This window comes from Cottoperca gobio, chromosome 19 (genome assembly GCF_900634415.1).
Source record: "Cottoperca gobio chromosome 19, fCotGob3.1, whole genome shotgun sequence".
NCBI lineage: Eukaryota > Metazoa > Chordata > Actinopteri > Perciformes > Bovichtidae > Cottoperca > Cottoperca gobio.
This window is the reverse complement of record NC_041373.1, coordinates 17,919,077-17,944,411: the sequence shown is the minus strand read 5'-3', so window position 1 is coordinate 17,944,411 and position 25,335 is coordinate 17,919,077. Positions and strand designations below refer to the sequence as shown.

The 25,335-nt window shown below is 46.1% G+C and overlaps 1 protein-coding gene across 3 annotated transcripts in view; it reads left to right on the top strand.

The window, feature by feature from the left end:
* Positions 1-25,335, top strand: part of trrap (transformation/transcription domain-associated protein) — a 72,013-nt gene that overhangs the window by 11,586 nt on the left and 35,092 nt on the right. The window contains exons 21-49 of one of the 3 annotated variants that reach the window (XM_029456022.1): positions 77-277; positions 1,278-1,429; positions 2,956-3,155; positions 3,432-3,649; positions 3,825-4,022; positions 4,242-4,502; positions 4,679-4,840; positions 4,969-5,065; positions 5,294-5,448; positions 6,684-6,854; positions 7,444-7,512; positions 8,680-8,700; positions 9,059-9,178; positions 9,599-9,718; positions 10,006-10,170; positions 10,349-10,530; positions 10,871-11,069; positions 14,187-14,315; positions 15,018-15,284; positions 15,397-15,603; positions 17,836-17,994; positions 18,348-18,536; positions 19,007-19,117; positions 19,814-19,960; positions 21,645-21,858; positions 22,008-22,136; positions 22,985-23,134; positions 24,261-24,460; positions 24,938-25,059. In XM_029456022.1, the coding sequence (XP_029311882.1) occupies positions 77-277; positions 1,278-1,429; positions 2,956-3,155; positions 3,432-3,649; positions 3,825-4,022; positions 4,242-4,502; positions 4,679-4,840; positions 4,969-5,065; positions 5,294-5,448; positions 6,684-6,854; positions 7,444-7,512; positions 8,680-8,700; positions 9,059-9,178; positions 9,599-9,718; positions 10,006-10,170; positions 10,349-10,530; positions 10,871-11,069; positions 14,187-14,315; positions 15,018-15,284; positions 15,397-15,603; positions 17,836-17,994; positions 18,348-18,536; positions 19,007-19,117; positions 19,814-19,960; positions 21,645-21,858; positions 22,008-22,136; positions 22,985-23,134; positions 24,261-24,460; positions 24,938-25,059 (4,715 nt within the window). The remainder of the gene's footprint in view (positions 1-76; positions 278-1,277; positions 1,430-2,955; positions 3,156-3,431; positions 3,650-3,824; positions 4,023-4,241; positions 4,503-4,678; positions 4,841-4,968; positions 5,066-5,293; positions 5,449-6,683; positions 6,855-7,443; positions 7,513-8,679; positions 8,701-9,058; positions 9,179-9,598; positions 9,719-10,005; positions 10,171-10,348; positions 10,531-10,870; positions 11,070-14,186; positions 14,316-15,017; positions 15,285-15,396; positions 15,604-17,835; positions 17,995-18,347; positions 18,537-19,006; positions 19,118-19,813; positions 19,961-21,644; positions 21,859-22,007; positions 22,137-22,984; positions 23,135-24,260; positions 24,461-24,937; positions 25,060-25,335) is intronic. The other 2 variants (XM_029456023.1, XM_029456024.1) reach the window with 2 other exon arrangements.

Sequence of the window (25,335 nt, the reverse complement as noted above, 5' to 3'; positions counted from 1 at the left end):
GAATTATTATTAATTACCCCTTTGCTCTCTTTCCTAATAACACTACAGCTTATCATCTTCTCTTCCTGTTCTCCAGGCCTTGTGGCGAACCCTTCGTAACCCGGCTGAGAGCATCTCTCATGTAGCCTACCGGGTGTTGGGGAAGTTTGGTGGCAGCAACAGGAAAATGCTGAAGGAGTCTCAGAGGCTGCATTATGTGGTGACGGAGGTGCAGGGGCCGAGCATCAAGGCCGAATTCACCGACTGCAAGGCGTCCATACAGCTACCCATGGAAAAGGTAAAGCTGCTGCTGTTATTAGCCGTGAACGCTTGCATGATGTTCTCCACTTCAAGTTGTTTGCAGAACTGTGTGTGTGTGTGTGTGTGTGTGTGTGCGTGAGAACGAGTGACGAGACGTGTGTGTCCTCTAGGTAATTAAATTCATCTCCTGTTTCTCATCCCCAGTCAGTAATCATCAATCTAGTGTGGGCCACCATGACGGCATTATTTACTCTCACTAATGGATGCTCCTTCTTTCTGGCTATCCATCTGTGTGTTTTCCATCATCATGGGCGCAGGCCGCACACACACAGACTCACACACACTCTCACTTGCTGCACAGGCTGAAGGCATGAATCTCCAGGCTTACGATACAGCCATATGGATAGTTGGCACATTGAGGGAGAGACAGTTTAAAGTGCTGTAAGGTTAACGGAGAGATCAAGCAACAGTGATTTGAATAACTTGAATCTCTTCAAGGTGAAACACTCTCAAGGGATCTGAGATTTTCTGATTTTACCTCCTTGAATCGTGTTTTTTCTTTAATGACCACTTCTGAAATATTTCCCCGTAAGTCTGAACTCGTGATAAGAACGCCGTGTTCTCTCAGAAGTTTCATATCTAAGTACTTGGAATAGTACTCGTCAGAGTCTCCATGCTGACAGAAGTATCTTATTACACTGACACGTCTCCAGTTCTGCTGTGCCCTTATCGGCTCTCACCCCCCCCCCTCTATTTTTGCATCCTCCTCATCTTCTCCCCTCCGTTCTGAGTGGCATTAATTAGTTCAGTTTCTCCCTTTTTAAGTGCCTGGCTGCTGCGGCTTGTCAACCCATGATGTAGAAATCATAATGACCTTTGCTCGGCCAGATGGCGCCCTGTGTTACTTCCTGCAAATTAATCGCATATATGTCGCAATTTAATTCCCATATGAATAATATGGATTTCTGGCATTTTGTAACTCGTTTCAGAAAATAAAATGGTTTTGAAGTAAGGTTTTCCGGTATATTCTCTTCAAGGCGATCGAGACGGCTCTGGACTGTCTGAAGAGTGCCAACACGGAGCCCTACTACAGACGGCAGGCCTGGGAGGTCATTAAGTGTTTCCTCGTGGCCATGACCAGTCTGGATGACAACAAGCACGCGCTCTACCAGCTTCTGTCTCATCCCAAGTAAGGAAATATTCTGGCTTTGATTTTGACTGTTGGCACAAGCCTGGTTTGTTTGGTTATTGTGGTATTAAATTAGAATTAATTAATATTTTAATGCAGTATTGTGTTAGAATATTTATTGCACCACAGAAAAATGGTCAAATATATTTGAAGGAACGTCGTTGACGTCCAGACAAATGGCCAGACACAGACTCGACTTGACCTTGACCTCTATCCCTGCCCACTGCTTACCCCCCCCCCATTCCTCTCCCAAGCCCACCCACCACACCAGCTCTGTGCATATCGTCACACCTCCACCCTTATCCCGCCACCTGCTGACATGCTTTCAGTCTCTCACGTCCAGCTTCACCACGTTCCCCAACACACATTGCCTCATCTATCCCGTCTCAAGAGCAAGTTGTTAATTACGCACAGCCCCCCCCCCTCCACCTCCCACACACAAACACCCTCTGGCAGGCTTCACTGCGAGGCGGAGACACATACATGAACAGACAAACAGGAAGGGGGGGTTGGTTGTCTGGTGGGTAAGCCACATTACCATCATTGATCCCGGACAGGGGGTTAATTGACTTTCCCTGTATGCTGATGCTACACCAGGCCCCTGACACACTCCTGTCATTACGCACACGCATGCACATGAATACGTCCTTATGCACATTTCTGCGGGGATAATGAAGTGTGTCAGTTATGATCGGGGGGGCCTGCTCCTGCCCCTTCCTCTTGCAAGATGTCTCGATTTGCTTTGCCCCCTCTCTCTTGAAAGACTCCCTTTTGTCTCTCTCGCTCTGCCTCCTTTAATCTTCTTTACAGATCTCAGTATTTAGTCCCTGTAAATATGCCATTTCAGTTTTAAAAGGAAACCCCCCCCCCCCCCCCCATAGCAAATCATGAAATGCCACCTGGGGATAACGCAGAAGTGGTGAAGTGGCCCTTGCATGAGTGAAGGGCAATCTGTCTGACATTCTGTCAACTACGCCGCCCACTTCTTTCTCCACCCGCCACGTTCCTTGCTAGCCTCTTTCCTTTCTTCTCACCCCCCCCCCCCCTCCACTTCCTTTCTCTCCTCCTCCGAAGAGCAGTCTTTTAAATGGCAATAATGAAATGAAGCGATCCATCAGGTCTGCCCCTGGCGTGTGGCATTATAAAACACAAGCTCAAGCATGGAGAAAACAGCTGCTCAATCACACCAAGGCCCTGTTGCCTTCAGCTGCAGTAAATAACAAAAATACCAACAGGGGACAATGAGGGAGGCAGAGGAATAGAAAGGCAGAAGGAGCTCAGAGGAGAGAGAAAGTTTAAGGACAAAAACAATCAGAGTTACAGGTTTGGAGACTGCTGACTGCTTTTTTTTTTTATTGGCAAATGGACTGAACACAAAGCATTAAATGATTTCTTTTGGCTTTTAGCTTAAAGAAAGTTTCAGGGGCACGGCCACATATTATTATTATTATTATTATTATTATTATTATACTGCCCTTGTTAATATGTAATCCTCTTATTCATTGTGTGGTTTTCTCCCCCATTAGCTTCGCTGAGAAGTGGATCCCCAATGTCATCATCTCTCACCGCTACAAAGCACAAGACACGCCTGCCCGCAGAACCTTTGAGCAGGCCCTGACTGGGGCGTTCATGTCTGCTGTGATAAAGGACCTGAGGCCCAGCGCGCTGCCCTTCGTAGCCAGCCTGATTCGCCATTACACCATGGTCGCTGTGGCTCAGCAGTGTGGTGAGGGACTGGAGCTCTTTCTGCTCTCTAATAAACTAATATTAGCCTTCTGTTTTTGCCAATTGGCATTCATTCCCAGCTGCGCAAGAATATCAGTCACTTTCAAGTGTTTTTCTTTCTCTGGTTTTATTAGAATTCTGTCTTTGTCATTTTGTACTTGACCCAAAATAAGTTACTAATATAAATGTAGTTGTCACATCTTTTAATCTACGTTTAGATCCTTATATTTCACTTTAAACTAAATTAATTTCCTCCTGTCCTCATCCGTGATCACAGGTCCGTTCCTGCTGCCGAGCTACCAGCTGGGCAGCCAGCCGAGCACAGCCATGTTCCACAGCGAGGAGAACGGCTCAAAGGGCATGGATCCGCTGGTTCTGATTGATGCCATAGCCATCTGCATGGCGTACGAGGAGAAGGAGCTGTGTAAGATTGGAGAAGTGGCCCTGGCCGTCATCTTCGACGTCGCCAGCATCATCCTTGGCTCCAAGGAGAGGGTGAGGCGCCGGGAGGAGGGTGTTGGAGGGTTCAGTTATATGTCAATGTATTAAAAACATTGGCACTTATGCGACAAATGAATTACTTGCATCATCTGATGCACCTTTTGACATTTTATAATTCTTCTTCTACATGAATCCGTTAATCGTCCCGGCCTCTTGTCTACATTTTCAGGCGTGCCAGCTGCCCTTGTTCTCCTACATTGTGGAGCGTCTGTGCGCCTGCTGCTATGAGCAGGCTTGGTATGCCAAGCTCGGCGGTGTGGTGTCCATCAAGTTCCTAATGGAGAGACTGCCTCTGATCTGGGTGCTACAGAACCAGCTCACCTTCCTCAAGGCTCTGCTCTTTGTCATGATGGACCTCACAGGAGAGGTGAGAGGAAATGACTGAATAATCTAATATTTAGCAGAAGTTACACCTGTTTATCAATCGGGTGCGATTTACCTGCATCCATTTGTTGTCAGCTAAGGTGTTCACACGATGTTTTACGGCAGCTTGCTGCAGGTGCAATGTAACAACTTGTGACTTGTTGTTGCATCACAGTTACTCTCACGGCATTGTACTTACTAACTTATTGATTTTCACAATAAGGTGTCGAATGGAGCAGTAGCCATGGCTAAAACCACCCTGGAGCAGTTGCTTGTGCGCTGTGCCACTCCCCTGAAGGATGAAGAAAAGACCGAGGAGCTGCTGGCCGCCCAGGACAAGTCTTTCCATATGGTCACGCATGACCTGGTCCGAGAGGTCACCTCCCCCAACTCAACCGTCAGAAAGCAGGCCATGCACTCTCTGCAGGTGCTAGCCCAGGTCACCGGCAAGAGTGTTACCGTCATCATGGAACCACACAAAGAGGTGAAAGCAAAGACTAAAGTTTCTCCAACAACTATAAATGCCGTGCGAGATGAGACTTCGATGTAAAAACGCAGCTTGAACACAAACTATGCTCCAGTTAGGGAGTTTGTGTGATCGCTCGGGACCGATACCTTCTGCATTCGCTGATTGTTTTCTTGGCGTTTGCTTCTCTTCAGGTGTTGCAAGATATGGTTCCCCCGAAGAAGCACCTGCTCCGCCACCAGCCTGCCAACGCCCAGATTGGCCTGATGGAGGGCAACACCTTCTGCACCACCCTGCAGCCCCGCCTCTTCACAATGGACCTCAATGTCATGGAGCACAAGGTCTTCTACACAGAGGTACGAAAGAAGTCACCGACGATACTTAAATACGCTTTTACTAATTTCTTACGACCGATTCATTTTATTGTTATTTTTATAGCTCTGATTATTGACCTCTGACCTTTTGCTCCCCTCTATCCCTGTAGCTGTTGAACCTGTGTGAGGCAGAGGATGCTGCTCTGATGAAGCTGCCCTGTTACAAGAGCCTTCCCTCTCTGGTTCCCCTCCGCATCGCCGCTCTCAGTGAGTTCTTGTATTGTTGGAGTTTTGCATTTGATGCTTACTCGTGTTTTGTGTTGATTCGTGCACACAGTTCATATTTCATGCAAACTATAATCCTCAATATATGTTATATGTTAATGGTCTAACTGTCATGGTCGTATTCTGTCACTTTGTCTTGATGTGAATTAACAACCTCACTCAAATTGTTTTATTGATTCGATCATCTCTTGTCTCTTTCTTGTCACAAAGGAAGTGTTGAATGTTACTTTTCTTCCTGCTTAGATGCCCTTGCAGCTTGTAATTACTTGCCACAGTCCAGAGAGAAGATCATTGCTGCCCTGTTTAAAGCCCTCAACTCCACCAACAATGAGCTGCAGGAGGCGGGCGAGGCATGTATGAGGAAGGTCAGTGCAACATCTCACCGGTGTCTTTGTTCCTTGTAATCGGTTACTTAGTGAACACATCACATCGTGACTTACAGGAAGTGTTACACTAAGGATCTCTCTCCCACCTGTTGGAACATATGTGTCACCTGACAAAAGCTTGGCGTCTTACACGGGCTCCTGTTCTTTAAAACAAATCGATCTGGAATTAATTTCAAGACTTTATGGACCTGCGTCGCATCACTCACGTCAACAGCAACTCCCCTTTGAGCAAAAAAGATGGCCTGAGACTCTCTGACTTGACCTTTTTAAGTCTTGAGTAAAGACTGTGCCCTTAAGAAATGCCACCAAAATCAAACTCGTGAATTTGGTGGCACCCATTAAATCACATTTTATCACCTTTGTGAAATGGCCCTCCACCATGTCACCCTCTTAATGTCTCTATTTGATATTATTTACTATATTGTTTTCTTCCTTCCTGCTTCATTATTCTTTTATCTCTATCACTCATGTCATTTGCCATCTTGGAGGTCCTTTGTGAACTGCCTCCCCACCCCCCCCCCCCCCCCCACACCATTTCTCCACCCTTCATCTTCATATGGACCTCCCTCCACTTTATCATACTCTCCATGAACCAGTCCTGCCTCTATTCATCAAAGCATCCACACCATCTCCCCCTCTATCCATCTACCGCCTGCTCTTTGTCCCCTTTTCCTTCCATTTCTGTGTCCTTCATCTTCTCTCTTTACCACCATCACTCTTTTCACTATCCTCATTTTTTTTTCTTCCGTCCAGCCATTTTCTGCACTCTCCATTCTTTCATCTCTGCGCTGCTCGCACTAATGAGCGTTGCCATGACCCGATCGATACAGGATGGAGTGTTTGTTCTCAGCACTGAGAGGAAAATGAATGTGTCTGCCATGCATCATTCCCACCAGTGTGTGTGTGTGTGTGTGTGTGTGTGTGTGCGTCATCAGTGTTTGGTGTTGGCATGCGTGCGTGTTTGTCTGGTCATGCCCTCATTTGGGTAGCCGCAATTCATTGGACTAGAAAACCTGACAGACCAGGTCTAATGTATACAAACACTGATTTAGATTAACACATTGGGGGGGGGGGAGATCTTAATACTGATGACAGCATGAGAGCAAAACAAGGCTGCACTCTGAGTTATGATAATAATTCTGTGGAGGCATTTATTGAGAGTTGTTGAGTTGCTTTTTAAAATAGCATTTTCTTTCCTCTGTGCTCTATTTTAGTTCCTGGAAGGCGCGACCATCGAGGTGGACCAGATCCACACTCACATGCGGCCCCTGCTGATGATGCTGGGAGACTACCGCAGCCTGACGCTCAACGTGGTGAACCGGCTGACATCCGTCACACGTCTGTTCCCCAACTCCTTCAACGACAAGTTCTGCGATCAGATGATGGTGAGAAACTTCCACCGCCGTCCTCCTCATCTCACAACATCTGCCCGACGGCACAGACGGCAGTTTATCGTGGCGACAACAACCGAACCTTTTAACTGTGGCAGCGTTGAGGCTGATTGTTTTTACGTTTGAATATTATGCAGGTTTATTTATTTTATAAGTATTTTCATGAAGACAAAGTGTAAATATGTGATAAATTACAACCGTGTTAACAGGAAGTAAAAGTAATAATTTCATCGTAAAGACACGACCTACAAGAATGTAGCTCAAGACGTGCATTGCCGCAACGTATTTGAGTAATGTTTTTTGGTGACGTGCTGGTTTTTAAACATGCAGATTTGATTCTTATTGGCATCTGTCCCTCAGGTTAATACTTCTGGAGCTGCAAAGCCGACAGGGTTCACGTGGTTAACACAGGATCATGTTGCAACGATGATAATGCTCTGCACACTTGTCTGTAGTTTCATGATTTAAACAAACCTTTGCAGCAGAGATTGTTGGTGCCATATTCTACCTGATAGGGAGACGTGCACACAAACATATTCCACCAACACACAGACTCAATATCATCTCTCTGTGTCTCTATTAGCAACACCTGAGGAAGTGGATGGAGGTGGTTGTAATAACACACAAGGGAGGCCAGCGCAGCGATGGCAGTGTAAGTATACAAAGTTCAGACAGTCCCACACACACACACACACACACACGAATGAAATTTAATACAAATGTATTACACGTTATAAATAACTTGTAGATTTCTCTTGTTTCTTCCATTTACTTTAGTAGAATCTGTTTTTGAATGCGATACAGACGCGGTTATGAACGCCTGTAGGAGCGGATCGACTGACACCTGGTTTTTTTGTTCAGTTGATCCGTCGTACTTAAAGCCAACAGGACGCGGAGGGACAGAGAAATTGGCCCTTATATACACACAAAGCCATAGTCGCATGTAGTCAACACCCCCTCTATGTGGCCTCCTCCCAGATGAATTGTGAGTGGCCATATTACAATCGATGATTAATTAGGCGCCAGGCAGGCGGTGGTGGGCCCAGCGCTGCGTCTCCTCATTATCTCCCCGACAGATAACCTTGTAAAGGCAGAGAAAAGGTGAGGGGGGGGGGGGGGGGGGGGATAGCTGCCTCTCCCTCACAGAAATAAAGCCCATTTTTTCCCTCCCTTCTCTTCATGGGAGTTCTTCCTGTCTCACCTCAAAATGGTGTTTAATTAGATGCAAATTGGCCCTTTGTCTTTCCCTCCCAACAACCAGTGGTCTTTGTGTGTGTTGACAGCAAGGCTGGCAGTCACAATAAAGCCCAGGTCGGAGGGTCAATTAGCCAAGCCTGATAAAGACAGACACTGAGAAAAGAGGGGGGGGGGCGGGGGTGGAGCAGCAGGAGGATGTTCTGCAGACATGTAGGCATGAAAGCTGCTTTTGACAGAGAGGAGGAGAGTATCGAGCGGCGTAACGAAGCGTGAGGAGTATGAAAGAAAACGGTTTAACCAAAAAATTAAATGTCAGTTTCTGTATCCACGACCGGATATCTGTTGGAAGACCCCCTTTTTTTTTTCTTCTCCAAATGCCAAATGCCTGTGTCGCTCCGCTGACATTCCAGTTTGACCCCTGCCCCGTCATTCACCAGAGAAAAGTTGTTCCTGAGGTCACTCGTAAAGGTTGCTGCTGTCTGCCCATTCATTTCATCATCACCTTGTCTTATCTGCTCACCTTCCATGTGGAACAAAAGACAGACAATACACAGCCTCACAAAAATACACACATTCTGCTCTGCTGACTCTGATCATTGTCTTCCCGTTCGTTCCGGTACAGCCTGCGTTGGAGGGTGTTGAGGTGAGATGTGACCCGGTGTTGCGCCCTCTGTTGGTGACTCTCTGTCAGTGATTTAATCTTGTAGTAGTGCTCTGTATTTCTGTGTCTGTAGTCGTCTTCAGAAATGTCTCAGCCTTGCTGTAAACCTCTCGTCTCACCCCCCTTTTGACTTCTGAACCTTTAAGATATTGATAATACATGTGTGCAAAACTGTAATCCGAGAGCTCATGCAAGGTTTCCTGTGGGAAGTTAACGAAACACAGATTGCATGTTCAGTCTTTCCACAGTGGCTGTCCATCAAGAAATTATACCCGTGTCTAGTTCCAGCATCTTTCCAAACATATCACCCACTCCCTTCTTCCCTCTGCGCTTCCTCTAGGAGATGAAGATCTGTTCTGCCATCATTAACCTTTTCCACCTGATCCCAGCCGCGCCGCAGACTCTGGTCAAACCTCTGCTGGAGGTGGTCATGAAGACGGAGAGGGCCATGCTCATCGAGGTAGGACACCAACTCCACTCCGACCTTTATGCATATTCACCGTAGTGTCTCGGGGTCGTGTAGATGAACGACGCAGGGAAAGGAGGAAACTATTATGAAAATGGCTTAAGATCAAATTGACCATAGTTATGCAGAAAAGGTCGTTAAACGAGTAATTGTTCATTACTTTAGACATTTAAGGCAAGTAGGCAATGCGTGATGATTTTACGATTAAAACTTGAAACTCTAATGTCGTGAGATTCATTTTTACATCCTGCGAAAAGCCTTTGAATCCCATTTGATCTGCATCTGATTTATAGTGCAGCATTAAACAGTTGTTCAGCGTAGATCTTCTGCGTCCATGTAATAAATTCCATCTTTCCGGTTTCTGCTCGTTTCTCTTTTTCTCTCCTCCTGCCTGCCACATCCCTCCCGTGCCAGGCCGGCAGTCCATTCAGGGAGCCTTTGATCAAGTTCCTGACGCGTCACCCATCTCAGACTGTGGAGCTGTTCATGATGGAGGCGACGCTGAACGACCCCCAGTGGAGCCGCATGTTCATGGTCAGACACTGGCAGCTCTAAGTAGCAGTCCCTTCACACTTTTTATTGACACATTTGCCTTTCAAACTGCATTTTGCTGCCTCAGTAATAGGCTATAATCTTGGATATATTGGGTGTTTCGAGGCTCGGTGGTCCTGTAAACACCAAATTGAGAAGGATCTCTCCCAGTAAAAGTTTCTTTAAATGCGTTTTTACAGCTGTTGTCTAACGATGCAAACATTGCTCTTTCTAGTCTTTAGTATACGTCCTTGTGTGTATTTACTGTATGTGCATGTGTCCATAAACAGAGTTTCCTGAAACACAAAGATGCCAAACCACTAAGAGACGTGCTGGCCTCGAATCCCAACCGCTTCGTCCCCCTGCTGGTTCCTGCTGGCACTGCGGCAGCTGTTCGCCCTGGATCTCCCTCCACCACCACAGCCAGATTGGACCTGCAGTTTCAGGCTATCAAGGTATACAGATGTGTATATTTGCATTTACAATCTCTCATGTTATGCATTCTGGACACACATTGTTGGATGTATACGTATGTAAAGCTAACTCAAGTTAGTCAGTGGTGCTGAATACTGCAGAACTCAGTATTTCCATCGTATGACCTCTAACCTTTCCATCTTCCTCCGCTCTGTTCAGATTATCAGCATCATAGTGAAGAATGATGAGGGTTGGCTGGCAGGGCAGCACTCCCTGGTGAGCCAACTGAGGCGAGTCTGGGTCAGTGAGGCCTTCCAGGAAAGACATCGCAAAGACAACATGGCCGCCACCAACTGGAAGGAGCCCAAGCTGCTGGCCTTCTGCCTGCTTAGCTACTGCAAGTATGTACACGTCTTCACTTTATAATGGGGATGGAAGCTGCCTAAATGTTGGACAAAGTAGTAATAAGATCTGTGGGTTAGGAAGTGGGAAGCAATAAGACCTCAACAACTACAGTATTGATGAGTTTAGTGACCACCGTGGTCAAGTTATTAGCTTGTGTAAGGACTTTGGAAGGTAGTGCGTGTTCAGCCAAACCTCTAATGACGAACCAGTTTGTTTTTAAAGTGGAAAACTGGCTAATAACCCAACTCGCATCCAAGATGATTTGAACCGTCTGATTTACAGTATCGTTGTTGAGATTTGACATCTGTACATCTGACCCCCTCGTCTCCTCAATAGACGTAACTACTCAGAGATCGAGCTGCTGTTCCAGCTGCTGCGGGCCTTCACAGGTCGCTTCTTATGCAACATGACCTTCCTGAAGGAGTATATGGAGGAGGAGATTCCCAAGAACTACTCCATTGCCCAAAAGCGAGCCCTGTTCTTCCGCTTCGTTGAGTTCAACGACCCACACTTCAACGATGAGCTCAAAGCAAAGGTATGTAAGCAGGCAATCGATCAATGAATGACGGCATGAAAGCCCCGATGACTTCGCCAACCATCCTTTGGAATCGACATTCTCGTCATTCTCGTGGTGTAACACAGACTTCACTAACCACACATTTGTTTTATGGGTGGCGTTGAAGAACAAAACCAGCCGACCGCTCCACCAGAAAGATCGAGTGGATTTTAATGTCTGTTTTTGCACAATGTGTGAAATGTCTGAATTTGGAAAAGGAGTTTTCAGAACATGGGAAAGTTGTTTATTTTCCGCGGCACACGAACGTTTTCAAGCGAGGGATTAATGGGCTTCCTCTGCAGCGTGGCTGCTATGTTTCTCTTTTGTTTTAGCACAGCAGTTATTAATCATTTTTTGGTTTTTATAGAGAGTGCTAAAGAAAAAGAATACATATTTTAATGAATATGCTAATTGAGAATTATGGGGCACATTTAGACTTTAATTGAGAAAAGGGAAAACAATGTAACGCGTGTTGGACAGATTCAAATCTTGGATTACCGATAAGCTTGCAAAACAATTGAGAATTTACTTCATGGCTGTAATGCCCAGTCCTGCACTTAATAATGAATCACATGTCATGTTTCTTTGAGCGTCTCCTCAGCTTACACTCTTGCTTCCTCATTGTGGGACCTGATCTGTGTGACTTCTGTACCAGAAGTTCTTTGATGGAGTCAGGAAGGTCATTGTGTCTGATTCCAGACCCTCAGAGGCTCACAGATGAATGCTTCTGTCCCCTCTACCTGACCTGCTGCTGCAAGCATTACAATAATTTGAGCTGCTTTTTAATTAAGCTCACTCTCCCGCATACACACACACACACACACACACACACACACACGCATACACACACGCACACATTTGCACAGCTGTAATAGGCACACAACCTGGCACAGAAGAGCAACAGCACTGCTGTTAAGTACAAACGGGTCAGTGGGGAAGGCCTGCCCCGGCTGGCACACAGTATCACAGAGCCAAATGGATGTGTTGTAAGAACACACACACACACACACACACACACACACACACACACACACACACACACACACACACACACACACACACACACAAGAAGCAGGCAAGTGCACGTACACTCCCAAATCCAAGGACATACACTTGCGTTTACGATGCTGCTCACTCCCCCTCCATCCCTTTTTTCTTGCTCATGTTCCAGTTGCATCGTGGCGTATGGACTGGTGGAGGGAAAAATGAGAGACAAAATAAAAGCGGGGGGAAAGAGTTCAGCCAATTAACCATGTTGTGTCTTTCCAATGCCCGAATGCTGTTTTGGATTGTTTTGCAGAGCAGATTTCAGTCTCTCAGATAGCAGAGCCACAACAGCCCCCCCCCCCCCATCAGAATTGTCCTCATATTGTTGTTTTTCCTTTTAATTGTCCTCCTCTGATGCACAGCAGATGCTGGCTGTGCATGTGCGGCGGAGAGATCGACAGACAGACTAAAATAGAGGAGATATGTTTGTGTTGATTGGTGTACGAGTCGTGAGCAGGAGAATGAGTGTGGCAGTCGTCTGACATTTAAATAATTGCCTTTAGCTGTGTGTGTGTGTGTGTGTGTGTGTGTGTGTGTGTATGTGTTTGTGTGTGCACGTTCTCTGGGAGTTAGATAGAGGCTCGGGTTCTTGCATCACAGGGGTCTCTGAGAATATATCACTGAGCGAGACTCAGAGGAGTGTGTAAGAGAGAGACCGTGTAGGACAGCAGCAATAAATCATCTGTGATGCCACAGACTGACCTCACGCTGCGACTGTATCGTCTCTTTTGTTTTATCCAAACAGTTCTTACAGAAAACTGTTTCGACTATTCATTGAAATGGATTTCAAGCAGACAAACAAGTGTATGAAATTTATGAAGCACAGTGCGTCTGTTTTACATTCTGTTACTTCTTTTTATGTTCCCGATGATGTACAGTGAAGCACAATGTTCTACAATGTCGAAAGGTGTGTGTGTGTGTGTGTGTGTGTGTGTGTGTGTGTGTGTGTGTGTGTGTGTGTGTGTGTGTGTGTGTGTTTGTGTGTGAGAAGAACAGTCTGGTACTTCCTGCGTTTTCGCTGTGTCTTAATTTAGGGCTGCGCGTGTTTCTGCATGCGTGTGCGAGTCCATCAACCACGCATGTACTTTGTGCAGAGCGCGTGCGACTGATGTGCTAATGGAGGAGCGTGAACATATGCTGCCACAGCTCGTTCTCCACTGAGCGATGCCCTGTCCTCCCCAATGATGGATTGAATAGGGGGGGGTTCATTAACAGATAGCAGCTTCTTTAATAAATGCAGCCGTTAGCTGCATTGTGGTTGTTCTGCATTTTACTGGCTAATCAAACGTCTTCTTTCTGGTAACGACCCCTGCAGGTTTCAGGGTGTTGCATTTCAAGATTTTATTTTTGCTTCCAATTGTTTATGGATATGGATTATGGTCATTCTGCATCCAGCTGTCTCTTGTTTACACTCGCCACGCTGCGTTCTCTGATGTCACCGACCGTCTCGTTTAAAATTGAAGTTTTTTGACATGACGTGACCACGTGATGACACGTTCCGCTCGTGTTGTGTTCAAGGACCCTGACCGTGGCCAGGAAAAACGCCCCAATTTATTCTATTGCCGTCTAGTTTTTTTTTTCTAGTGGATTTGTTTTGCGTCGAGGGCCGGATCAAACGGAGGTTCCCCCGCGCCTGTTTTAAGAGAACATGTTTACTTCTGATTCTTGAAATGTCACATTTCGTATTACCATCGGCCTTAGATGTTGCTGTGCCTCAAGTACGTCTTAAGCTCCAAGTTATTTTTCACTCTTAGAAGATGTAAGGTTTGTTCCCTGTTATCATCAATCTGAAAAGGACCCGTGTGCCTCTGATTTTACAGACTTTAGACCATATTATTATTATTATTATTATTATTATTATTATGAGTCATGTTGAGAGAGTGCAGATTTCTCTCTTTTATGCAGCTTTTGAACAAACACACAAGATAATTTTCTCCTTTTGTTGATGGTGTGAAAATCATCCATTGTAGTGTCGCTCTTTGAAACACCTGAAGGAGTGAATGATTATTATTTATCCGTCAGTAAAAGTGTGTTCCCCCTGTTTGGCAGGTGTTGCAGCACATCCTGAATCTTGCCTTCCTGCACAGCTTTGAGAAGGGGGAAGGTGAGCAGCTGCTTGGACCGCCCAACCCCGAAGGAGACAATCCAGAGAGCATTACCAGTGTCTTCATCACTAAGGTACGACGTGCACACATACGCGTGCAGGTATTCTTTCTTCTCAACATCCTGCTTCACATTCAATCTGCTCACTTCTCCCCCTTCTTCCTTTTGTTCATTACTCAGCTTTGTCTCTTCATCCGTCTTCCTGATTTCATTATCCGCTGCATTTCCTCTCATAATGTCTTATCAGTCCGGCACATCTCCATACTCTCAGTCATCATCAACTACATCCCACTTAGTCTGCTTCTTCTTCTCCACTGGCCTCCACACATTACTTGAACACTTAATTGCTGTCGTTCCATCTTTTTCTTCTTCTTCTTCCTTTTCGTCTCTTCCATCCGTCTTTGTTTTTCTCTCTCCCGCCCACCGCTCCCTCTTTCCATCACATTTCATTCATCAGGCCGGGCTGTAGTTCCTGGTGTAAATGTCACGTTGTGAGCATGCTAAAGGTCAGCCTGTTTGTTTGTGCTGCGGCACATCTCATCACTGACTAACACCAGTCCTAATGGCTGCTAATGGCTCCTCTACGGTCTGGTTAAAACTCATTTCCTCACTCCGCTCCCTCTCTGAATTTTCTCGTCTCCTCGCAGATGGTGATGGGTGTTTTTGAATGGGAACCTTTATTTGTAGGAGGTTGTATTGTCGTTGTGGTGCGACGCTCACTCTGTTTTCCCTCTCACTGGACGATCTTTAACCCCACATCGCTCTCCTCCCTCTCAGGTTCTGGATCCAGAGAAGCAGGCTGACCTGCTGGACTCACTGCGAATCTGCCTGCTGCAGTTCTCCACCCTGCTGGTGGAGCACGCACCACACCACATTCACGACAACAACAAGTCACGCAACAGCAAGCTGCGGCGCCTCATGACCTTCGCCTGGCCGTGCCTCCTGCCCAAAGCCTGTGTGGACCCGGCCTGTAAATACAGCGGACACTTACTTCTGGCGCACATCATCGCAAAGTTCGCCATTCACAAGAAGATTGTGCTGCAGGTGAGGAGGAATGCAAAGAGAGAAGAGGAACTCTAATATAAATTAGAGAGCCTCGATGGGATATGAAGCGATATGATTAATAACAAAGCACGCACTCTTTCCTTTTGTCCAGGTCTTCCACAGCCTGCTGAAGGCTCACACCATGGAGGCCCGAGCCATCGTACGGCAGGCGATGGCCATCCTGACCCCGGCCGTGCCCGCCCGCATGGAGGATGGCCACCAGATGTTGACCCACTGGACTCGCAAAATAATTGTGGAAGAGGGACACACCGTACCGCAGCTGGTCCACATACTGCATCTCATTGTGCAGCACTTCAGGGTGAGCAGAAGCAATGTGTTCATCGTGCACCAGCTTCTGTCAGCTCTTCACGATTGGATTGAGTTACTCCCAGAGTTTTCATCCGGTTGGTGGGGCAGACAGAACATTTAAAACAAATCTATTTTCTGTCCCAGTAATGTACAATACTAACGAGGGACTTCACACTTTGGGTAATGCACATTTGTAGTGTTTAGTCCACCTTCTGAGGGATGTCTTGTCTTGTCTTAAACGTCACATTTTATGGTAAACCAGGGTTCGCTGCCTCCACATGGAGTGAGAGGGCAACTGTCACTGCCAGCTCAGTGTGGCGTCGACAACTGCAGTGAACCACATGGGGGGGGAGAAACAGCTGAGGAGCTATTTTTACTGATTATCTGAGTGCTCTGACTTAAACGATGCCTCTTAACCAATCCTAATGGGAATGGAGCATCATCATTAAAAGTTGGATTATCTCGTATGACCCAGTTAATAGTTTTGTGGTACTAGTGTGTATTATCATGTGAGGCACACATGGTAACTGCGCTGTGCCTGGACGATTCATCACTGGGCAGTGGAGCTGATGGTAACCGCCTGCTGCCTTTTAATCGCCTTAATGCAGATCGTCTCAGGCGCTCCTTCTCGCCGATGATCAGCAGAGTCAGAGAGCTCCTAGTCTGTTCACAAATCAACACCAGCAAAGGATCATTGGCCTTTATGTTCGCCTTCCTCTTTAAACTTCAAATACACTTTCTGCCCTCTCGCTCCTTCAGCTGATGTCCGCTGCCTCGAAGGGTCAGAGAGCGACAGTCTCTTAGCAGAAGACTGACATTTTCCTCAGCTCCCCTCTCTATCTCAGTGACAGGCTGCTCTCACTGGGCCAGATGACTAATCTAATGTAATCACATCAGCATAATTACGCTGGGGAGGAGATAATGACAGACAGATGAGAGACTCTGTGCGCGCGCGTGTGTGTGTGTGTGTGTGTTTGATAAAGCAATGTAGAGCTTGTGTGTGTGCTTGTCTGTGTGCACACGTGATGGACAGGGCTTAGCCACGCTGTCATTAAGGGGCTGTGAAGCCCTGCTCTATCGACTATAATTACCCTCAAAGTGAGAAGCTTTAATATTCTTTGGCTCTCAGATAGACATCTCATCTCTTGCTCTTTTGTCTGCGCGCATCTTGTGTGTTGCAGAGTCCCAGTTCAGTTTGCGATGAAGCTAAGTGACTCTTGAGTGTGTGACGCTGGAGAAGTGTGAATTCTCGGGGCTAAGTGTGTGTCATCATGTCCTTGAGACTAAGTGGGAATCCGACTTCAGAGTTTGCCTCTTCTGACTCAGTGTCTCAAAGTGATTGAGCGCCCCGTTAAACGTTGCGTGTGTTATCACCCTAAAATCCAGTGTGTAAAGAAATCCACACTTTTCCCGTAAACAAATGCAGTTGCCTTTTGATCCTCATGGATGATTATGACGCTCTGTGGGCCGGCTGACCGGATCTCTCGCTGGATTGTAGTCAGCTCTCAGTTGCCCGGAAACCTCCAGATTTTTTTTTTTTTAGGCATTTAGACAAACTGCCTTCTTGGGAATCCTTAAAGTTTGGTTCGAGGGAAAGACTCGCACAATAACTCACTCTCATAATTGCTTTTGGATAGTTGCTAAGGCAATGGAAGGCAGTCTCATTTATATGTGATGATACTGGCAAGACAGTCCATTTAGCACGAAGCTGAGGGAAAGCAGAGGCTCCTCATCTGTCGTGGAGGCTCTGAGAACAAGTTTAAACCAGTAATAGAATAACATATCAGAACAGATGTAAATTAATATACAAGGTGTGTGTGTGGGTGTGTGTGTGTGTGTGTGTGTGTGTGTGTGTGTGTAGGCATGCAGGCGAGAAGGAGTGTTTTCTTGTGTGAGGAATATTTTTTGATGGACCCTCCAAAGTGGGTTTTTCCCTCTCATGCAAAACAGGATTGTTTGAGCGTATAATCTTGTATAATGTATCACTCTTTTCCCTTTCTCCCACACTTGGATTCTGCATCTGGTTTCTGCAGTGTGGACGCTCAAGTGGCTGTTTGTAAATCAAAGAATGCAACAACAACAAAAAACCAGGCCCTAAGCTACAATGACATTTTGTTAAAGTTTGTGTTCTTTAAGTACCGCTCTGTCTGCGCAGCGTTGCTCATATGTACTTCTTCTGTTGTGCCGTCCAATATGGAAGCTTTTTGCAAACTACATGTTCAATTCAACATACTCTTTGCAGGTGTACTACCCTGTGCGCCACCACCTGGTGCAGCACATGATCAGTGCGATGCAGCGTCTGGGCTTCACCCCCAGTGTGACCATAGAGCAAAGGAAGCTGGCCGTGGACCTGGCCGAGGTCGTCATCAAATGGGAGTTACAGAGGATCAAAGACCAGCAGGTGTGTTCATGAATAAACCACAAAATATAATCCAGGCAGATTACCTGCCTGCCTCTTCAGAGTTTTACTCACTTAGAATGATGATTAACCGTATTAGTGACCAACAACAGCCGTGTTGTGTCCATGTAAGACGTCAAATTACTGTGCCAATGCTTTATTTTAAATGTTGCTAATGCATCACCGCTGATTATCACATGCTTATTAATCCCTAAGAAACAGGCTTAACGTTCTCTTAACGATGTGCCATAAATACTCTCGCTGTGGTCAGAAGCCTCGCACGTTTCATTCTGTAAACTTTAAGTATGTGACGTGACGCTCGTCTCTCCTCTCCGTCCTTCTCTTTGACGTGGCAGCCGGAGTCCGAGGCTGAAGTCGTGGCTGGCGGTGAAGGCACGAGCGGGGGTGCTGTGAAAAGAGGACTGTCTCTGGAAGCTGCTACTGCCGCCGCGTCTGCTGCTTCCGCCGCCGCCGCCGCGTCTGCTGCTGCCACTGCCGGACCGGACGCCAAGAGGTTCCGCACAGCAACCGGAGCTCCCTCCGCGGTGAGCTCACTCTTCTCTGTTTCATCAAGTTCACTGTGTTCCACACCTTCCCGCGTTATTGCAGAACGGCGTGAAAGACACTTTGATCAAACTGCCATTTTACATCTGTCGTACACAAAAGAAATGGCGACAGGAGGTGACGGCACGGCCTCACGTCTGTCTCGTCTCAGATCCTTCTGCGATCTGTTGACTGGACGAGATGCCTTTTTGTTTCAAGAAGTGCATTCAAGGTTTTGAATTATAATATGGTCAGCTCTGCATATGAAGTTTATTAATCCTCACATATTGTACACTGATATTTATCTTGTTCAGTGTTCCTCATGCGTGAATGTGACGCCTTAAACTCAAACTTTGTGTTTATAATAAAACAGCAGACAAGTTAAAACCATTCTTTGGTTATGTAATCTTCCTTTTCTCTGTATTCAAACTAAAAAAGATCTCAAATATTAATAATTCTGTTTGTTGTTTAGGTGTTTGGCCGCAGCCAGTCGATGCCAGGTACAGAGACCATGCTCACCAAGCCTGTCGAGAAACAACATACGGACACCGTGGTCAACTTCCTCATCAGGATTGCATGCCAGGTAACACCCGCACCATGGCCACCACACACACACCACACACACACACACACACACTCCATCCGGCCATCCAAATGCCTGCCGGTTAGGACACAACTATCCTTGTGTGGTGAAGGTAGGACACACCTGGTGGCTGTCCTAAACGCACCTCTACACACACACACACACACAGCTGTCCCTTGGTCTAGTGGCAGTGGTGACCTTCGCTACAAGCTTGAAATAGATTTATGGTTTCACTCACCTTGACTTTTCCTACTTTCTTTTTTTTGTGTGTGGGGCCGAGCTCCGTTCTCAGTGTTCACCCAACCATCTCTGTTGATTATAACCTTCTGTATAACCGCTGGGGATTGCTCTCTGCTCACTGAACAGTCTAAAGAAACATAATCTTCTCTTTGTACCCCGCTCGATAACAGTGTATTGTTACACTGAATTGATCCCTTTAGAAATATTGTATCTTTTCACCGGCCACCTGGGATTACCATCAACCAAAGAACGCCACACCTGCAGCTGACAGGGATTCACTGACGTGCTAAAGGATGCTTCCGCAGGGTGGATGCTTGTCAACACAGCGCTCCATCCTGCCTGCGCCTCTGTAGAACTCTAGCATGGAAGAAATGACACTATATGTTGTTCTCGTCATCTGAAGATGAAGACCACCTGTCAATGATAATGATACCTTCCTCTCCCTCTCCCGTCTAGGTGAACGACAGCACCAATGTGGCTGGGTCTCCGGGGGAGCTGCTGTCCCGGCGCTGTGTTAGCCTCATGAAGTCTGCCCTCAGGCCCGACATGTGGCCTCGCGCCGAGCTCAAGCTACAGTGGTTTGACAAGCTGCTCATGACGGTGGTAAGACGGCGTTATGTACCTTACGGCTGTTATTCCTGCTTGTGTTGGTGACGTTGGTGCTAAGCTGCGTATCCTACAGATCACTTGTGAATTACTGTGTCCAGACCTTTCCCTTTTTATTTCTAATTTGCAATGGAGACTGTTGGCGAAAGTTATTCCGAGTCCAAAAGAACAGTATTTGTTTGCGAGAGCGTGTCGCAGATTATTTGAAGTTGCTAGTGCAAGTGCGTGTCATCAACTGTGTTTTAGGCAAACAAGTCTGAAGAAAATATAAAATATTCAGGCTTGTTGTTACAGCTTCAGGCAATAATAAACAAACGGTAAAGGATAAGTAATGTGTCTCTGCTGTACGCTTTCCCAGAGACCGCAAAAGTTTCCCTGCCGCTGCTTAAGCTCTGTCTTAGTGTTTGCTCTGACGCCTCCGAGTCCTTTGTCTGTTATCAGCAATACATGAAGTGAGACGCCAACCACCATAATGACAAAATAATGACAGTGGTGAGATAACAGGAGTCTATCCGGGTTGGCCTGTGCCTCCTCTTACAACCCCCACCCCTCTCCATCCTAAACTCCTCATCCTCGCTTTCTGTATCGCCCCTCTGTGCCTCTGTGCATCTCTCCTCGCTTTTCCCTCCGTCTCTTGCCACCACTTCCTCCTCTCATCTCCTTTTTTCTTTTCAGCTTCTTATCGCAGGCGCTCTTCTTTCTCTCTCTTTATCCGTTGCTCCTCTCCTTCTCTACTCATCTCTCTGGTCTGATTCAGTGCCACTTTTCAGACAAGGTTATCGCCACGCGCCCGCCAATTGTCACGTACTTCCCTTGTTCCCTTCTGGGGATCGCTGCATCGGCCGCGCCTTTTCTCTCTGCCTACAGTCGCACATGCACAAACCCAATCAGCCCCTCCAGGTCCCATGGGGATGGTCTGACAAACAAGGCTTTCCGCAGGTCTTATGCAGATGCACATATACGGGCCCTTTTCCCCCGGGAGCATGCTCTACCTGCCGAGCCGTCTTACTCAGACTAATGAACAATGCTTTAAATCGGATTACCTTTTATCATCTCATTGTACCGGCACGCCAGTGATTAAGAGTCAGGAGGAGAGGCGTGAGAGGGCAAATGAGGAGCAGCAGGGGGCACACGCAAAACATGCAGACACACACTCTCACACACACAAACAAGCATATGCCCACTGTGTGCATGGCTCCAGAGACGAGGCCCCATTCTGTTAATACAGTGCCAAATCAATACTCACTAATATCTACCAGGGGCCTTATCACAAGAGTCACCTTGTTCATTAGCAAAGATTAGTGCTATGGATCTGTCCCAGATTATCCTCTTGGCCCTGCCATCGTTGTAAACATTGACTGCAGTTTAGACAAAATTGGGCCCCAATGTTGGCGATTGATCTTTGGTTTAGCAGCGCGCTCATTTTCTTTTGTGTGAGAAATACCTCTGTATGTAGAATATTGATTTCTGTCTGGAATGCAAACTTGAATGATTAATGCATCTACCGATGAGTTTGCACAATAATCCTGCTTTGTTTTAGCGTCTCAAAAGAAATGCCTGGAATATTTCCCTTGATATTGAGGTCACCTTTATTCAGAAGCTTAATAGGTGCTTGATATTTAATAATTGATTCATGTACTCCTTTTACTTCACTGACCCCTTGGTTTCCCTGTCCTCTCAGGAGCAGCCAGCTCAGGCTAACATCTCCAACATCTGCACCGGACTGGAGATTCTGTGCTTCTTGCTGACGGTGCTGCAGTCCCCAGCCATCCTGGCCCATTTTAAACCCCTTCAGCGGGGCATCGCTGCGTGCATGACCTGCGGCAACACCAAAGTCCTGCGGGCCGTCCACTCCCTCCTTTCTCGCCTCATGAGCATCTTCCCCACTGAGCCTAGTAAGTTGCTTAATGCCGAAAGTCTAACTGTATCCGGCCGGATATACTCACACTGTACGTCTGGCTTTTGTCATGCCATGTGCTAAAAGCAACGTGTTGATTTAGATTCTCAGTTTCCTTTTGAAGCTAACCCCGCTCTCTCCCTCTAGGCACGTCAACAGTGGCGTCTAAGTATGAGGAATTGGAGTGTCTGTACGCTGCTGTGGGCAAGGTCATCTACGAGGGACTCACCAACTATGAGAAAGCCACAAGCAACACGAACCCCACACAGCTCTTCGGTAAGACCTCGAGCTCTGCACTGCTCCTCTCTTCCCCCTCGTGCTCTTTTACTCTCACAGTGTTGCCCATAAACCCTGCGTTTAAAAATTAAAATAACAATTTTCACACTCCCACTCTATCGCTACAAAACCAATCCACCTCAGTCACTTTGAGCAATTAAGCCAGTGAGTGGGTTGTTAAAATGCAAGCCAATGAGCCCTACTGCTTGGGCTAACATCTGGTCTTTTTAAATGGAGGCCACAGTCCAGCGCTTTGGGAAAGGTTGTCTCGGGTAGGATTGCCGCTTTCGGCCACCCTCCCTGTGCGAACATTACTGTTATCTTCCCAGATGTCAGAGAGTATTTATGGAAAACGCTTACATTAAAGCTTATTCCAAGGAGATTTCTCTTTCTTTTATTTGAAATATGCAGTAGCTTTCCAAATAAAAGGCCCTCAAGGTGACAAATGGATATTGGAGAGCAGTCTAGAGGTAATGCTATTTTATAGGGTTTCTCAAAATGGCAGTTGTGGTCAATAAAAAGCATTTGGTATCCTGCTGTCACAGAGAGGTATTGCTGATATGATGGGCGGGGGGGGGGGGGGCTGGTGGGAATATTTTGATGCGTTTCCCTTCTAGGGAGCAGCAGCAGAGAGGGACATTACTCATACCTCGCTCTGCCTCTGTGACAAACTTCTCTTAGACTCTCGTAGCAAGTTCTTAGTTGTCATGCTGTGTGACTGAACACACACTGGCCGCAGGTGTGTGTGTGTGTGTGTGTGTGTGTGTGTGTGTGTTACTCTGCCCGACAGAGGTTGAGGTTCTCTTGTCAGGTTGTATTTCTCTTCATCCTCTTCATTTGTCTTCCAGGTACACTGATGATCCTGAAGTCAGCCTGCAGTTACAATGCCAGCTACATCGACCGCCTCATCTCGGTGTTCATGCGCTCACTACAGAAGATGGTGCGGGAACACCTGAGCCCCCAGCAGGCCACCCCAGGGGTCACTGAAACCAGCACAGGTACATGGATGAGGAAGCCGAGCGCAGACGTGTACAATGTACCGAGCCACACAACCGATACAACATAGATTCTGACCGTTCCCCCAGTTCTTAAGTTCACGGCACCATCGGAGCTCAGTGCACCAGACACTTAGCATTTCAGTTGAACTTATTCTGCAGGGTTGCAGGTACAGGTGCGTGCTTTCCCACCCTGTATCGTCTCCTCGTCTCTAAAGCAAACAGACCTTGTGCTGTTTCGCTGTGAGTTTGAAAGGGTAGACGCTGTTTGTCGGGGAACCACTTGTCGCTGTGCCTTCTGTGTCAGGCAGCAAGGCTAAAGAGTTTCACAAGTGGTTTTTAAGTGCTTTAGATTGTTTAGTTTCTCATGACTATTATAAAATCCATCAAGGTTTGTCTTCTCTGAGCATGGCCTCACCAGATTTATAGAGATCAGGCGGTACATGTGTAATTCCTGTTGCTTCTCCGATGGGAGGTAATGGCTCTCAGATGCTATCAGTGCCTTAAATTGGCTCCTAATGACTAAATCAAGAAACAGACATTTATGCTCCAGCAGGCGCAGTTACAGTCACTGAGACCAAAGGCTATCTGACCAGCGAGGCTGTTGCCTCATTGTGCATGTCTCACTAATCGAATGAACCTAATTGAAGTAGTTCCATCCCGTGTGTTTTGAAACTATTTAGTTGTGTTTTTGGCTGCTATCACAATTTCAAAAAAGTCCATCACTCGCTTTGTTCAAGGCCAAGGACTTTAAAACAAAGATATATATATATATTTTTTATTATATATATATATATATATTATATTATATATATATATATATATATATATATATATATATATATATATATATATATATATATTATATACTATATATATATTATTATATATATAGTATTATATCTATTAATATACATATATATATATATATTATATTCTCTTATATATATTTTAATATTATATATATATATAATCTATCTATATATATATATATATATATATATATATATATATATACACCTACAATATATAACTGGATGTCATACTACCCATGATATTTAATACTCCGTTTCTTGGTAGCGTGCTTGTCTTGTCCGGCTTCTGACTGCTAACTGCTCTGTTGTCACAGTGACCAGCGAGCTGGTGATGCTGAGTCTTGACCTGGTGAAGACTCGACTGTCTGTCATGAGCATGGAAATGAGGAAGAACTTCATCCAGGTCATCCTCACTTCGCTGATTGAGAAGTCACCTGACCCCAAAATCCTCCGTGCTGTCGTCAAAATCGTTGAAGAGTGGGTGAAAAACAATTCTCCCATGGCTGCAAATCAGGTATGAAGAGGCTTTCTTTTTCTCAGGAAGAAAGTTCAGGACGTCCTGAAACAATATAAACAAATATAATGTGTGTAAAAAATATATAAATAAATAGAAATGCTTGATTCAGCAGATCTTGAAATCATTTCTTTGATGATAGCAGGTGTGAATCAGAGAACTGAATCAGCAAAGTACATTTTCAAACGTGTGAAACCTTTTTGGACAAACAACAAGCAAAGCACATTTTGTAAACCCGGCGAGGGTAACATTAGCATAACGGCCACAGAGGTGTCTTTGGTCTTTATTTTATTTCCAGCTGTCAGAGGACGGCTCGCACTAAAGAGCTGAGCTGGACAGAGAGATGCAGTTGCATTTACTAAACTGAATAGATTATCTGCGTCTTAGTATTTCCCTCCCCTCTTCCTGCCCTCTGTCTCTTCAATTTCCACAACACCTTTCTGTCTCCTTTCTAACCGACGTCCCCCCTCCCTCCAGATGCCCAACCTACGTGAGAAGTCCATCCTGCTGGTGAAGATGATGACCTACATAGAGAAGCGTTTCCCTGATGAACTTGAGTTAAACGCCCAGTTCCTGGACCTCGTTAATTACGTCTACAGGTAATTACCGCCATTCATCACATGGCCAAATGGCCGAGCCGCTGACGCCGTACCGCCCTTGCATCCATCTTAACGAGAGGGATGAAGGTCGGGGGGGTTGAGGCATTGAAAGACGCGTGGGATTGGGTCGAGGATCGATGGAAAATAGAGATGAGGAGGAGGAGGGGCGGGGTTTTAAACATGAGTGGTACCATTCATCTTTAGTTTTTTAAAGATCAGAGTAAATCCAGATGAAGGGAAGTGATGAGAACCAACTGGTACATGGAAGGAGAGGAG